We start from the raw sequence: 15,145 nt of genomic DNA, 5'->3' as shown, positions 1-15,145 counted from the left end.
GAGCTGGTTCTAGTTGAGTCTGTGCTTCCACTTTGGCTAAAACATTGGGGCCTAGATTTGTGGGGAGTCAAAGCAGTCCTTTGAAGATAGCGGAAGAAGCAAAGGTGCCGGCACGGAGGGGATGGACATTAGGTTAGGTTAGGTTAGGTTAGACCACCAGATTGAGACGGGTCAGCTCAAGTTTGTTGACTATGGTTCACTTCCTTTAGATGGAATGGACTGGAAATTCCTGTTCACCTAATGTCAGTTTAGTGTTTTTAGTTCCTGATGATAAATTCAAGAAACAACCCTTGTGATACTGTGGCCATGAAAAGTGGTGTTTCCTTCTGCTTCTTGTGAGTGATGGAAGTTGATTTCAATGGTGATGATTACATTTCTGTGATGTGTCTCTTGAGTGTAGGTACCTGCCGTCCAACCCAGCTCCCTCACTGAGGTAACGGATCTGCAGCGTGTGAAAGAAGAGAACAAAGAGATGACGGATGATAATGAAGCTTCAACGTCGAAAGCCTGTGACGCCCCTCGTGTTAGGATCTTCGAAGGCGGGTAAGGAGGCCTCCCTGCCTTGTCACACGTGATGCAGCCTGGTGTCGCTGAAGAGATGCTCAGTCAGTTACAGGAACAGATGGTGGATGGTGGGCTCCGTGGGGACTTGGTTTGTACCTGCAGCCAGCCCCATATTGTCCAGCGTTTCAGAAGTCTGAGGGATAGATGTTTTTTGACTCTTGTTGAGAGCTGTTTTCCAGAGTTATATAAGAGAGAGCGGCACAGTAACAGTCAGTCTGCAAGCACTTAGTTATGGCCATGATTGGCATGTTTAGCTGAAGTCTGTCTGAGGGTTTTATTTGGAAAACTGGAGTGCGCACCTCACTGCTTTCACACATTGCCAAATTCAGTGCCGTTTTCCATAAATATTGGCGCAATGCTTTCCAGTAATTCTGCCCCAGATTTCTGGCACAATGGAGACAGAGATCCTTTACAGAGTAATAGCTGTTTCACAGAGTCAAATAATACAGTTTTTATGTTGTGTTTGAGGCTGTTTGCCAAGTCAGCACACGAACACGAGAAACGCACTGTGACAGCGCACACCTCCACTGAGGCGATCATTTTGAAAGTTTATAGGACACTGCAAACCACTATAGAAATAACTTCGTTCATGATTCAGGAGTGCTGGCTCCAGCCTAAAAGGATGGCGCTAACGGCTAATGTGACGGCTCATTTGAAACCTTTACTGACACTTGTGAAGCATCAAAAATGAAAACAATCAAAACAGATGAGAAGACGTTTTCCTGGTTTATAATCTGTGATAGGAATCTGTCAAGATATGAAGAAGTTGGAATAGAAATATGGTCTAAAGCTACTGGAACTGACTGTGTTTAAAGACATTGCCATGTCTTCACTGATATTATTATTATTATTATTAAGTTCCATGTTTATTGAAATACATATTTATACTGCTCTTTATCTGTGTTGTTGCATACCTTTTGTTAGGCTTACGATCTTTAGACATTTTTGCAAAAATCTGTTCTTTGTCCGAAATGATCCCATTTTTTCCCTCCCCATTAAGGACTGTTATACACACAAAAGTAGTTGCAGTCTCTACTCTTGTTGGAATCTTGCAAAATTAGTCTCCAAAATACATTATGATAATCATGATAAAATCAAAATTGCGATTTCATAATAATGAAAATTGACCCACCCCTCCTCTATACTGTGCTTCTGAATTTGGGCTCCTCCGCATCCCGACTCTCCATGGTCTCAATGAGTCCTATCTACAGAAGCAATAATTTTTTCTCCACAGTTAAACAGATGTGAATTATTTACAATTTATTTCGTAAGTGATTCGATGGAGCTAAGGCTTCCTCGTCCAACAGTTCCTCCTCCTCCACTGAGCCCAGTTGAAGCAGCACCACTACAGTCTACCTGAGCCCCCGGCTCCGACCCCAGCGGGGGTCATCATGAACACTCACTGTTTCAGAAGTCTGGCGTGGAGACTGCAGTTATGCAATAACTGGTTATAAATTGCTGGTGGTGGTAAACAACCGTGTGCGTCGACTGCCAGGTCATTTGCAGATGTGGTCCGTGGCCTGTGATTAAGTCAGACAGCACACATCCAGTGTTTGTAATCCAGATCTGGTTGTGAGCAGAAGAGGAGATGGAGTTTGTCATAGAGGACAATTCATTCAGAAATAAAATGTCTGTGGTCGACCCGGTCCACAAATAGAGTTTGGTAAACAAGAAGATTGCACACAAACATTGTTTTTTTATAGAGCCGGCTCACAGTTTCTGCTTGACTTGTATGTTTAGAGGCTATTTTAGGTTTTTGGCCCTACACAGGTTTCCCTTGCCTCTTCAGCTGTTGCTGTTGTTGGCTGGAAACCCTGAAGTTGGCCACAAAACCACTGTGTCTGTGTGAGCCCCTGCTGGCGCCGCCTGCCAAGAGAAGTCAGTGGCTTTGGTGGGGCTTCCCCTAATGCAAGTTCATGATGTTCTGAACTGGTGTTGCGTCCCAGAAACACGGCGTGGACTCCACAGATGAACACGCTCCTCTGGAGGTGCTTCCAGGTTGAAGGTGTCAGGTTCATGCCTGTCACATGAACGAGGTTTGCTTGTTGCTGCTGCACAATAAGATTCGCTGACTGAAGAAAGACATGATCAATTAGAGCAGGCCTGGCCAACCTGTGGCTCTTGAGCCGCATGTGGCTCTTTCCCCAGTTTAATGCAGCTGTTCACCAAATGAGCCGCCGAACTGGCTGCGGTTTTAGTCAAATTGCTGTTGATGTATCTTTATACGGGAAATAAGATGAAAAACTAAGAGCTATTCCGACCAAATGTCAAAATATTGTTCAAAGACTTCCAAACATAAATAATAAACCTTGCCCCGGGGGACGGGGCTTGGAGCCCTGGACCTTTCTGGGTGGTGTTGGCATGGTCTCCTCGTATGCACGTCAGTTTTCTCCAGGTACTCTGGTTTCCTCCCACGGTCGCGGTGAATAGGACACGCCAAAATTGACACTGCGACTCAGTGGAGCAGATGAGGTGAAGATGTGTTCTCATGATGGTCTCTCATGATGGTCTCTTTCTGTTTCGATACCATCCTCCCTTATCTTCCTCCCCCTGCGACGCTCCATCTTTTCTTTCAGGTATAAATCTAATGAAGAGTATATTTATGTTCGAGGTCGCGGCCGGGGGAAGTACGTTTGCGGCGAGTGCGGCATCCGCTGTAAGAAGCCCAGCATGCTGAAGAAGCACATCCGAACACACACCGACGTCCGTCCGTTTATCTGCAAGCATTGCAACTTTGCCTTCAAAACCAAGGGTGAGTTGACGCCGCTCTGCTTCTGCGTCACGCAGTCATGGAGATTTGAAAGGCGTGTTTTGCGTGTCTCAGGGAACCTTACCAAGCACATGAAGTCGAAGGCTCACGGGAAGAAATGCCAGGCGACAGGAGTATCTGAGTCTTCGCTGGATGAGCCTGAGAGTGAGGAAACAGGTACTTTAGAGATGAAAGAGCACCAGCGCTGCGCTGAAGAGAAATGTTGTTGCGCAGCTGCATGAAAATATCCAGGAGAACGGTAGCTGCTGAAGGTTGACAGCTTATGCAACACAATGTTCTATTCTCCTCCCCTTTGGGCTCGCCCCAGCAGCTTGAATGAATAAGTAAAGAATTCTTCTGTTGTCGCAGTGTCATTTTAAGAGATACTTGAGGAGGAGGGACACTAAAGGATGGCTCTCCTCTGCTGCCAGTGGAGGGCAGCGATGGGCACTCGTGTTATTACACGATAATTACGGTTTTAATTAGCTTCTATTGAAATCCACTCAGGTTTTTGCTGTTTAAGTCTCTCCTGAGTGGCATCAGAACCCTGTGTTGAAATGAACCCGACAGCATTTGGATTCAGAGTGAGATAAAACAAAAAAAGTTTCTGTCTCAAACTTGACTTGGAGCGGTTCCTTGTGAGTCTGCAGCTCTATGCGTGTGTCCTCAGCAGGAAGTGAAGAGCATGTGTGCGGATCTGAGGAACAGGAAGAACACCAGTTCTCAGAAGTGGACGAGTCTGAGGAAGACGAGGACAATGATGATGACGACGAGGAAGAGGAGTCGAATGATGACCCGCCGTCCTCCTGCTCCTCAGACACCCACCCATCAGTAAGGCGTCGCTCCAAATCCGCTGCCCACTCCCGACACAGCACCCCTGACCCCGACACCCCGGGTCCCAGTCCTGGTCCCGCTCTCGAGCCTACCCAGAGGGGCGCCTGGCGCAGCAGGCGGGCTGTGTTCTCCAGGCGAGGCTGGAAGGCCTCACCCAGAGCTTTCTCCCCCAGCAGTGACAGTTGCTCCCCCAGCCACAGCCTCTCCCCCCGTCTCGACCTGTCCTCCCCCATCCAGAGCCTGTCTCCCCGGACAGAGCTGTCCTCACCTAGTCGACATGTCTCCCCCTCCCCGGAGAGAGGGCCCTCTCCCATCAGACCGCTTTCTCCTCTTCGTCCAATCTCACCCAGCTGCTACAGACCATCAAAAGGCTGGACCCCACCCTCACCCTTGGGACCGCAGCACCGGGCCCCTGGATCCCTTCCCTGGGAGAGTCATGAGAGAACAGTGAGTCTGGATGTGTCCTTGTCAGACAGTTGTAAATGATTCAAATCCTGAATGAGTCGTGTGCCTGACGACTGGAAAGGGTGTTGATGATTTATTTATTTACCTAAACAATGCTATGATTTAAGTTTTTCCCCTCGTATCAACATGTTTTCAAACCCTGGCAGTTATTGTCGCTTGAGCCAGGCACGTTTCTAACACGGTCTTTTGTCCCCCTGCAGGAGAAAGGGGGCGGTGCAGGGAAAGGTCAAACCAGCGCTTTCTTACCATCTGCGCTTCGTCTTTCCACCTGCGAGAGCTTTCCAGTCCAGCGGGCAGCAGACCACGTCTTCAGCCATCTCCCCATGCACTCCCAGCAACCCAAAGTCCCCTATCTGATGATCCCCATTGGCGGGATACAAATGGTACAAGCTAGACCACGGTCACAACCCTCTTCCCCTCTGGAGGGGAGCTCACTTTCCTGGTTTGAATCCTACTGGACTCCAAGAACAGACGGTCTCAGGACTCCTGGAGACCACTGGACAGAGCAGCAGACAGCCGGAACCAGCCGGTCAGCGTGGTCCGGTTTGACCCGAACACCCACCAAACTGGAAAGGACAGACGTAAAGCAATATGGCAGCTCAGCTAGCTCCGCCTCCACCCGCAGGCCTGCTCCTGACACCAGCGAGGGTTGCAGCAGAGACAGTCGTTCAGAAGCAGCCCTCAGCCGACAAGCCCCCGTCGCCCCGCACCGCCCCGCGCGGAGGCCGGACGTGGCGACGGCACGTTTGAGGGACGACCTGGAGGAGGGAGGAGCTAACACAGACTCTGCCAGACCAAACCAGAGCACTTAGAAGTGTCTTCACTTTGATGCATCATGCATCCCTTTGTTTTGCTTTAATGGTTGCTATGCTAGTCTTGTTTTTCAATTGAGTTGTTTTTATACTGTTTTCAATACAATTGTTAAATTAAATGTTTGTTCATTGGCAATATTCAGGTTTGTTATAAAAAAGATGCACTTTTTTCTTTGTGAAAATAATGTTTCTGTAAATCAATATATAAAAGTCATTTATGAATATATCCCTCCTGTATCACTGTTGATACTGGTTATTATTGTCTGTTGAACTATGTGTGCGAGGCAGATGAATACCTTTGTAAATGACCAAAATCTTTAAATCAAATATAATTCCATTTTTGTTTATCCAGACCTTGTCCAGTATTACTAAAACCATAGTTACTTGTGCCTTTTCTGTCCATGGTTGGTGTCTCGAGGTCTCCAGTTCAGAAAAAAGAAACAAAGAGAAGGCTGTGAATTTATACAGTATATTTGCTTTGGATCTTGTTTACTCAATTTTGTTTGGTTCTTCAGGCCGTTTTCTTCATGCCAGGGTAAAGCGAGAGCGGAATCACAGGTGTCGAAGGAGCAGATCTGTCAATGGAAAAATGCACTGACGTTCTATTTTTTACGTACAAGATGCTTTAGATTAGAAAACATCTCAGTACAGGGAACAATGCTCCTTATTTATTGTTATTTGATGGCAATGATTTTATACTTATGTTGTTTATTATTTTCACCTGTGCATCTTTTTCATGATGTTTCTGCAGTTTATCTGTCGACAGAGATGAGGGCTGCGTGTGGAGATCCAAATGCAGATTCCTCACCGAGCAAACGATCTTGTCATTGAAAACCAATAAAGATGCACCTGATACTATTATTCTTCTCTTGCATTCACCGCGAATCAAAGTTTGTTTGCAATTGGGGTGCAAATATGTGTTCAGGCGCCTGAAAGGAATGAGTTATGAACCGTTATTCGGCTAAACAGTCAAAACAATAGCCACCTGTGGCCCTGACTCATGACGTCATTTACACAGACGTTCTAATTGGTCCATGTGAGAGGCGCGCTGCGCTGATTGGTTTAGCCTTTCCGTCCTTCAAGCTAGCGGCGCCAATCTTGTGCTACTGGCACTTTTCAGTCTTCAAAAATACTTAATATTGAAGATGAATTCCGTCTTTGTCGCAAGTCACTTGTGTCGGGAGCAACGTGTAATTATATTTAATAGTTCAGTGATTTTCGTGAGATTTCGTGGGACGGGAAATAGTCGTTCGGAACTAGCTAGCAGTGCTAAGTTGCTAACGGGGAGAAGAAGGTTGACTCGCTCTTGAACTGACTTCCAAACATGATGATTTAAAGACTATCCAAAGGATGGAGCGCTGGTTGAAGATCAACTCGACCGGATTGTTCAGTGCAAATGAGGGAGCTGGATTCCAGCTGTCACTCAGGGATGACAGGTAAGTTATGAACCAGGCGCTGTTTGACTAACCTCCACCCACGATGAGTTCACCACTCACCATATTTAATTCTGACGTGATGGCGCTGTAATTCTGGACTAAAGAAAGAGACGCAGTTTTATGTGCAGGTTTGTTCCAGCTGCGAGTTGCCCTGTGGTTGTGTTGGTTTTTAATGAAGCTGTAAGTTCGCATTCGGCCACTAGATGGCCCTTTTGAGTCGTGTTATTCCATGAAGGGGCAGACAAGAGAAAGGGGGGAGTGGTCAAATGAAGGGACGAGGCAGGTGGAGGTGAATACAAGGGTTTGGTGCTCAGATTGTCCCGCTCTTGTCAAGTTGTGAAAATGTCTCTTTTTTGCATCGATAAAAAGTTGAATCAGAGACGATCAATGGTCGTGTCATGTCACGTGTGTGTATCTACATTTGTATCTTACTGCTACTGTTTCATTTTTTTAAATTAAAAATTCATAAAAAAAAATCAATGATGGTTTAAAATAGAAATGATTGTTTAATCCAACAATACAATTACAATATTTAATTTGCTGGCTAGTTTATGGAGGCTTCAGTTTATTCTCTTGCTCAGCTCACTTCGTCTGTCATGTAAGTCAAACCAGCAGTTTCACACGCTACAGACTCGCAGTCCACTTTAACTGCACATCCCGAGCTCTAGAAATAAAAATCAACGACCGGAACAACCTTTGTTTCATGCAATCATGTTCATGTTTACAGGATGTATTTTACCTTCCACACTAAAATACACTCCTCCACAGGCAATGAAAAGATAATGGAGTGATAGACATTTTATTGCTGTATAACAGAAGAGAACAACTGTTAAACTGCGCCTCCGAGATGTTTGTAGCTTAGCGTCGGCTGATGAAAGAGGTGCAGAAGATGTGCTGTTTATTATGTCCAATGAGATCAACATGTATCAGCGACGCTAACGCCAAGCAGTAAGTCATTAGAAAGAAGTTGTACGAGTTTTTAATTTTGTGTTTTCACACAAAAAATGAGTAGAATTTGGTTTCCATACCCTACAATAAACTTCATAGTGATTCTGATGAGGTTCTCATAAGTGGGTCAAACGCTGGTGCCATATGGTGATGTCACTGGAAGTACTACACACTGTGCAATGAAACACTGGAAGTAGCGTCAATATCAGCCAATAATGTGGGATTTGTCAAGGATTTTTGGGGAAGAAGTGCAGCTTCATGTAAACCATGACTTGTTTTGATTCCAACCACGTCGTTGTGCGAGCGACAACTCAGATGATTGTGAGAGGATGAAGTGTCTGAACGGAGCAGAGACGGACGGCAACACTGATCGCTAATGTAAATGGATGATCATCGCTCTCCATTTGTTTATGTTGGAAAACCCTGGGCATTTGCAGTTGCTTTCCGAACCCCTTTGGGGCAAACTTTCAGGGCAAAATAATCCTGCAGAGCCCCAACAGGCTCCACCTCCAGTGACCCCACAGAGGCTTATTTCCGGTTCTGGCTTCAATCATCCATCCTCACTATAAGATTTGTCAGTGGGGCAGAACATCCATGTCGTGCTGTGCTGCTCCTTGAGTGGATCCACCTATGTTTGTATCCTTGTAAGAATGAAGTACCTAACCTTCAGTAAATCAGCCTTTTCAATAAATATGAAGTTAGTTAATATTTGACATCTTTCCCAACAAAGACCTCACAGTGTGCAGCAACTAGCCTGCCAACAAACAACCCTCGCTGGTTTTGGTTGAGTTGCCATCTGTGTCAACACACCTTTCCTCTGCTCTTATCAATTTTTATCACGCGTCAATAAACCCCTGAACTGCGATCGATTACTTCCATTACAATCCAAACTATTATATCAAAACAGACATTTTCCTTATTTTCCCAGCCCTTTCCTTCCTGTTAACTTTGACTTAATATTTATGTAGGTAACCCAGCTTCCTCGAACGCTGGTCGGTCACCTTCACTGGAACTGATGACATCACTCCCGCAGGCGCTTATCGCCGCTCCGCATGGCGAGCGGTGATTACATGAACAGTTTTTGTTGACATTCCTCTGACGTGAGATAAAACAAGCCTTTTATTTTTTGCCGTTTCCAAAACAGCCTCCTCCATAGTTCCTGGAGGCTGTAAATATTTTATATACGAGGAGTGGAAACACCTGTGGAATTCAAATTAGTTCACCAAAGTTCATGATCCTGATAAGATCTTTTTATTTTGTCTGTGTGGCATTTGTATGTTCTCCCCATACTTGCGTGAATTCCTCCAGGGCACTCTGGTTCAGAGGTTCAGAGAAGCCTGAAAGAGCGAGTGTGTCTGTCCTGTGACCCTCTGTAGCGGGGGGCGGCTGCCTCATCCTTAGAGGAGAGTTGTGTTTGAGATCGACGCAGAAATAGATGAGAATATTTTTCCAGTATACGGAGGTGGTGTCGCCTGCGGAGCGAAGCACATCTGCGCTCCTGAGGAAACTGAACTTTCTGACCTTTAGGGGGAAGAATGTGTCAAAATCTGCTTTGTCAAGAAGCTACGTAGCAATGTCACACATTCCTGAGGGGGGAAGAAGCCCCTCTGCACCCCCCATTTCCCCTGCAGTCAAACTTCTGTAGAGGGCAAAAGGGCCGAGCTGTGAAATGAAGGACTCACTCATGAACTAATTGAGCTAAAAGTAATGATTAGCTTTGGTGAAATCAATTCCCATGAATCGATAAATGGACTGGCACACTTGCTTTATTGATCCCAAGCTGAGAAACTTTCGCTGGTATCGACACTGGCGACCATCATTCAGGTCTGTTTGTCTCTTTCCATTCATCCCAAACTGCATCAAGCTCCTCACAAGCAAGTTTAAAATGTTGAAATATAGTGACTTTTCAGCCATTGAAACAGTGTTTCTGCTCTCGACCAAATTCTAGTACTAATATACAATGACTTACATGTGTATTCTCAATGGACTTCATGAATTAGGAGTCATCATTACCATTAATGTAGCTGGTAACATTGTTTATGACGTGACAGGAGGCCCTTCCAGAGCATCTGCTGCATGTTATATCTGACATAAAATAAACAGCTTTGTCATAGTTATCAAAAGTTGACCTTTATTTCATGTTTATTGGCCTATCCGGTTATGCAAATATACAATTCACATCTTATCTGCCTCACCAGAAAGTCTCCAGCTCATCACACATAATCGCTGGCTCCCATCTGAAGCCTCCACTTTCATCCTGACACCTCTGATTCATGAACTTTTCTCATGAAAGGGAGAGATGTTCCAGGACAATAGAGAGTCCCTCGGCAGGTGGGAGTCTCTCGACGGTGACAAAACATCCCAGGAATGTGTCGCAGGTTCCAACACCCCGGGGTGGTGGAGCGTGGCTCGCAGGCTGGGAGCCCTGGGAGGAGCTAGTGTTGTGACATGGTGGGAGAAAGAGAATAGAAATAGAGCTCAGCACCTGCAGTCCAGCAGACCGACTTGCTCTTTTGTGGACATCCAGCCATGTCGACTCACATCAGCGTCTTCTTACTCATCACGCTCTGGGCTTCGCTGCAGGACGGTGAGTGGAATGTCACTCTCACTTTAAACTTCACACTGAAGATAGATACTGTTATTTGGGTGAGTCTTGTCTGAATGTTTAACTGTTTTAGTCTTTTAATGCGGTTTGTTTAATACCCAGGTATGAATGTTGAACCCTGCTAAGATGTTGGCATATTTCCGAAAAGATGTAAAAGTGAGCAGTTTGTGGGCCATCAATTTGAAGGTGTTGAATAAAGCGCTGATGTTCCTGTCACTCGTCTTCGTTTCAGGATTTGGCTTTGCTCTGCTGAGACCACAGGAAGCAGAGCTGAGCGGCGCCGCCTCGCCTCCCAGAGTGAGGACCAAACGCTGCGCTTGCAGCAGCCTACTGGACTCCGAGTGTCACTACTTCTGCCACCTGGACATCATCTGGATCAACACTCCCAGGTGCCGCCACGATGAAAACCAATATTTGTCAATGATATTAGTTAAAAAAAAAAACACTACTGTGAGGTGGAGTGATGTTTGGACAGAAGAATATTTTGTATTGCCGATTAAACTGTAGCATATAAGGTTCAACAGATTAGTTTTAGTTACACCGGGAATTGTATTAAAGCCACACAACCACATACAGCGGATGGAGTGAAAGTACAGTGTTTTGGATTCTTGAGCGTTGAATTGAATATTGGCGAACTAACTGAAGCTCAAAGTCTGACTCTGTCTACAGTAAGACGACTGTTTATGGCCTGGGAAGTACTTTGTCCCGCCGCCGCAGATCTGCCAGCCGCTGCACCTGTGCCAACCCAGATGACCTCACCTGTACCAGCTTCTGCCAACACAGGTGAGCCTCCCGTAAAAGCTTTTCCAACTCTTCAAAAGCCCACGTTTGCTTCTGCAGCGAGCCGCTGAGGCCAGTACAGTCAAGAGATGTTTCCCTTTGTGCCGAAGTGGGCGTCCATCTCTTGGGCTATTATTGCCTTCATGTGCCATTAGTGAGCTCCAGCAAGGGTGCGAGCTGTGAAACCAGCCGCCAACGCCTGAGGGAGGGAGAAAGCCTCCAACTGGTCCTCATAGTTTGGTCCTGATCAGCTGCACAGAGTGTGGAGAGGAGCTGTAGCTCTGGCATCCAGAGTGTGTGGCTAAACCACCTGGAGTTGGGTGGAGTTGCATTAGAAACTCACTGCTGTTCGAGAAAGGACCACCTTGTTTTTGAGTTTTGCCCTTCAAGATGTGTCTTGTTTTGTCACAATAGCTTTCAACACTATTCCTGCTGCCTTTTTAAACCCTTTTAACTACATGTCCATTGCCGTTCTGTGGTTCCTGGGCTACATATGAATCTCTATACAGGCAATGGAATAAGAGGTTGTTGCAGTCTTGGATTAGTACTAGCAGATAACAGCTGCTTAATAACAAATGAACTGATTAAGAGTAATAAAGGTCTGTACATCCAGGATTCCCGTCTGCTGATAATAACTACCATAAAAGTGAAACAAAACATGTAGTGGTTTTATATATTTAAACAAAATGCTAGTCATGACTACCCAAATGCAAGAGCGCCCCCTAGCTACCAATCCAGCTGGATCTGTTTGTTTCCTTCAGCGCTGCGTCCTTATGCTACGATGGGCCTGGAAACACAGGGTCATGTGACCACTGACTGACAGTTCAAATGGCTCATGAGTCCAATAGTTCCATTTGAAATAGTCTGGTAACTGGCTGGTAATGTTTTACTGATGTATGACATCTTGTTAATGATTAGGTCAGCACTTTTGCAGTCCATTGTTTTGAGTCGTGCCTCTCCATGCTTCACAGACCTAAAGTCACGGCAGTCAGGAACACAGCAAAAAGTCAGCCCAGCTTGCTGAAGATCCTGAGGTGGGTTTCCATCCGACGGTGGATGGAGGTGTGCACTGAACTGCTTGTTGTCGCTCAGAGATGTGGCCAAAAGACGACTGCAGGCTGCGACGGATTCAGAGGCCCAAAACAGTTATGCAGGACGGAGATGAAATCCTGAGAAGGACGGAAGATTCTCCAGCCGCTTTTGGAGAAACACAGGAGAAGCCTGCAGATAGGAAGACGCAGATGCTTTTGGGGCCAGAGAGCCGATCGTGCTGCGAGTCAGGAGCCCAGAGCAGACGTCTGTCCGCGCATGACCCAGACGAGCCAGAGAGGGAAGCTGCGCGTGCACTCTGTGACGAGGGTGTTCGCTCTGCTGAGGCTAGGCAGAGACGCGTGTTGTGTGTCGCGTCATAGTGAAAACACTGCTGCACGTTGTGTTGTGTTGTTGATGTTTGTTGATTAAAATAATCTCCCATCGTCTCTGCCTGGTGTTTCTACACAGATAATCACTGTAGCTTATTTCTTCTAGGTTTCATCCGTGTGACCTTTATAAGCGTGACCTAATGGTGGAAAATGGTAGTGCACACAGTAAGCACGAGGCGTGTACCATTTGTCATGAAGTATGGAAAAGTAGTACCAGCAGTGACCCTGTCATTCATTCTCATTCATCAGCTCATCTGTTGTCTTCCTCTTTCAGTGAAGAGGAAATCTCAAGGAGGAAGCAAAATGCAGGTCATGTGTCCTGCATTCATGCCCAGTTGGATGTGCATGAATGCAGGACACAAGAAAGTAAAGCAGCCCTGAAGTGGCGTCCAATAAAGAGCACTTCAGTAAGAATCTTTCTGATCTAAAGTTTAGCGGCTCTGTGCTGCCGTCTGGGTTTTTGTTTTGCTGGGTTGTATTCCATCAGAGGCTTAAAGATCAAACTGAGTTTGCTGTACTGGACCCAGGAGGACCTTCTCAACACAGCAACCCTGACCTGGTTTGAGATGAAAGGACTGATAGACTTGATGATCCTTTACATTCTTCATGACTTTAATGTGCCACTGAAATGGCTGATGTTCTACACAATCCTGTGCGTAAAATCAGATGTAGCAGCTTTATATGTAAGTTCTTACTGCGGTCATGAACTTCACTTTATTGGCCGTCACATGACATCAATGGCTGCATCGTGAGTTTGCATTTATGTCTGTGCAACTGGTTGCCACCTTCCGCACATTGACAAAAGAAGGTTCCCACTCCTCTGGAAGTAGTTATTAAAGTACATTTAAGGATTGTTATATGAATGTGATTTAGATTTGCACCATTGGACTATTTAATAGTTGTAAAGGTCAATTGTCATATTGTATAAGTTTAATTGGTTTTTACTGAAAATGCAAGCAAACATTTTTTTATCATTTTGGTATTGGTTTTTCCTCGTCGAAAACCTCAAGTGAGTGTGACTCAGGTTTGTAAATATTTGTTCAAGTGTGATGTTAGGCTGGAGATAAAAGCTTATCGGAGCTGTGACACACTTAATGTGTTGAACAGCCACAGCCACGTCATGAATGGTTTACGCCTCCATCGTTTCCTTGGCTCCATCCGAGCCTCCTGGTTTGACCTCCAGCTGAGACTCCAACCAGCGTGTCACTTGGATGAGCTGTGGGTGGTGGCTCTCAGGAGAAGCAGGAAATAAAGTCAGAAAAACAGGAGGAAGTGGGTCACTCCAGGGAACCGTGTGAATGAGAGAAAGGGGGTGATTCATCTGGATCTCTGGCCTCGGTCTCCAGGCAGCAACGCTCACACTTGGAGCTGCTGGAAAGACAATGAGAGGGTTTATGATTCTGTTCGGTGCAGGGCCCCAAAGATCAGTCAGTGCTCTGGAGCTTCAGTGAAGGCTCGGGGGCTGGCCTCTGTCCGTGGTGCTGGAGACGCTGAGGTTGCTCTGTCTTATGTCTCTCTGTTCATTTCATCGGTCTGTCATGATTCTGCCGCTACAGTGTGACCCAACACTTTCATTAGCTTCAGTGTTAAACAGCAACGGACGCTCGGGCTGCTTCAGCTGAATACACATTTTTTTCTGCTTCATCAAGCTGAAGCATAAAGACGTCATGTTCAATGTGAGAACGCTAGGGGGCGCGCTAAATTAAGTTACACAGTTCATGTTGGCAAACTGTCAAGGCTCACGGAAGTCGTTAGAAAATATATGATTTAATTAAGGTTCATCCCAGACACCATTTTTTTTATTGACTTATCACCTTCTAATGGCTTCAAACTACTAGTTTTTCCCAGAGAGTCTGGTCAGTAGAAGACAGTTGGATCCCAGGCTGATGTGGCAGAAGTCTCCAGTGACACTCAGCCTTCACTCTGCTGCTGCTCCTTCTTCCCCTCCTCATGGCATATCCATGATAGTGATGAAGCTCCCTGGGTCTGCAGTTACTCACGAGACAGTGCTATCGAATTCTTCAAAATATAAATGTAAACATTAAAAATGTAAAGAAAATCTGAATCTAAAATTAAGAATATCTTCATACAAAATCAATTCAAGTCAAAAATATGAAATGTAAATCTTAAACAAAAAAAAATACATAATTAAATCTAATTCTTAGCTCTAAATATAAAACCTTGTTAAATCTCTGGTCCCAGATCGAAATGGAAAACCCACAGTTGAACCTTGAATGACAATATGATGTCGCTTTCTAGATCGTCTTGTTTTTGTTAAGGCATAGCAGGGATCATAAACAGCTGAGGGAGTGTGAGTTCCACCGTCTGCTGTGCGCTGCAGCGATTCTCCACCGCTCGGATCCTGTTTCTGTTTGTGGGCCGCAGCAGCTGTTCGTTCTGGTGTTGTCAGTATTGGAGGCACATAACCCACATGCCAGCGTCACACTGAGCAGCTCTGTCCTGCACATGAGGACGGTCCTCGATGTTGTGCTTGTTTGAGGCTGAGCTGACTCTTCAGTTAAGGTCCAGAC

The 15,145-nt window shown here is 45.7% G+C and overlaps 2 protein-coding genes across 7 annotated transcripts in view; both read left to right on the top strand.

The window, feature by feature from the left end:
• The window catches only part of LOC128771530 (transcription factor HIVEP3), a 33,663-nt gene extending 27,365 nt beyond the window's left edge, over positions 1-6,298 (top strand). For 2 of the 4 annotated variants that reach the window (XM_053886901.1, XM_053886902.1), the window contains exons 5-9: positions 401-543; positions 3,141-3,316; positions 3,389-3,490; positions 3,984-4,594; positions 4,813-6,298. In XM_053886901.1, coding sequence (XP_053742876.1) covers positions 401-543; positions 3,141-3,316; positions 3,389-3,490; positions 3,984-4,594; positions 4,813-5,424 — 1,644 coding nt within the window. In that variant the 3' untranslated portion in view covers positions 5,425-6,298. The remainder of the gene's footprint in view (positions 1-400; positions 544-3,140; positions 3,317-3,388; positions 3,491-3,983; positions 4,595-4,812) is intronic. The other 2 variants (XM_053886904.1, XM_053886903.1) reach the window with 2 other exon arrangements.
• Positions 6,299-6,888: 590 nt separating this feature from the next.
• Positions 6,889-12,631, top strand: LOC128771535 (endothelin-2). 3 transcript variants are annotated; one of them, XM_053886931.1, is made up of 5 exons: positions 6,889-10,395; positions 10,675-10,802; positions 11,083-11,196; positions 12,165-12,227; positions 12,286-12,631. In XM_053886931.1, exons 1-5 carry the CDS (start codon positions 10,108-10,110, stop codon positions 12,356-12,358), a joined length of 666 nt encoding a protein of 221 aa, XP_053742906.1. In that variant the 5' UTR covers positions 6,889-10,107; the 3' UTR covers positions 12,359-12,631. The 3 variants fall into 3 exon arrangements, with proteins under 3 accessions (XP_053742906.1, XP_053742905.1, XP_053742907.1); XM_053886930.1 differs by having other exon boundaries at positions 12,165-12,631; XM_053886932.1 differs by having other exon boundaries at positions 10,206-10,395; positions 10,646-10,802; positions 12,165-12,631.
• The last annotated feature ends 2,514 nt before the right edge of the window (positions 12,632-15,145 follow it).

Source organism: Synchiropus splendidus, chromosome 15, assembly GCF_027744825.2.
Source record: "Synchiropus splendidus isolate RoL2022-P1 chromosome 15, RoL_Sspl_1.0, whole genome shotgun sequence".
Lineage (NCBI taxonomy): Eukaryota > Metazoa > Chordata > Actinopteri > Syngnathiformes > Callionymidae > Synchiropus > Synchiropus splendidus.
Note: the sequence above shows the minus strand (reverse complement) of the source record. Positions and strands in the feature narration are given on the sequence as shown.

Bases quoted from the DNA above. Each gene is read 5' to 3' on its own strand.
- LOC128771535 (XM_053886930.1), top strand. From the start codon at position 10,108: ATGTTCCAGGACAATAGAGAGTCCCTCGGCAGGTGGGAGTCTCTCGAC. The intron at 10,396-10,674 runs GTGAGTGGAATG...CTGAGACCACAG, and splicing joins CTGGGCTTCGCTGCAGGACG to GAAGCAGAGCTGAGCGGCGC. The intron at 10,803-11,082 runs GTGCCGCCACGA...CTCTGTCTACAG, and splicing joins ATCTGGATCAACACTCCCAG to TAAGACGACTGTTTATGGCC.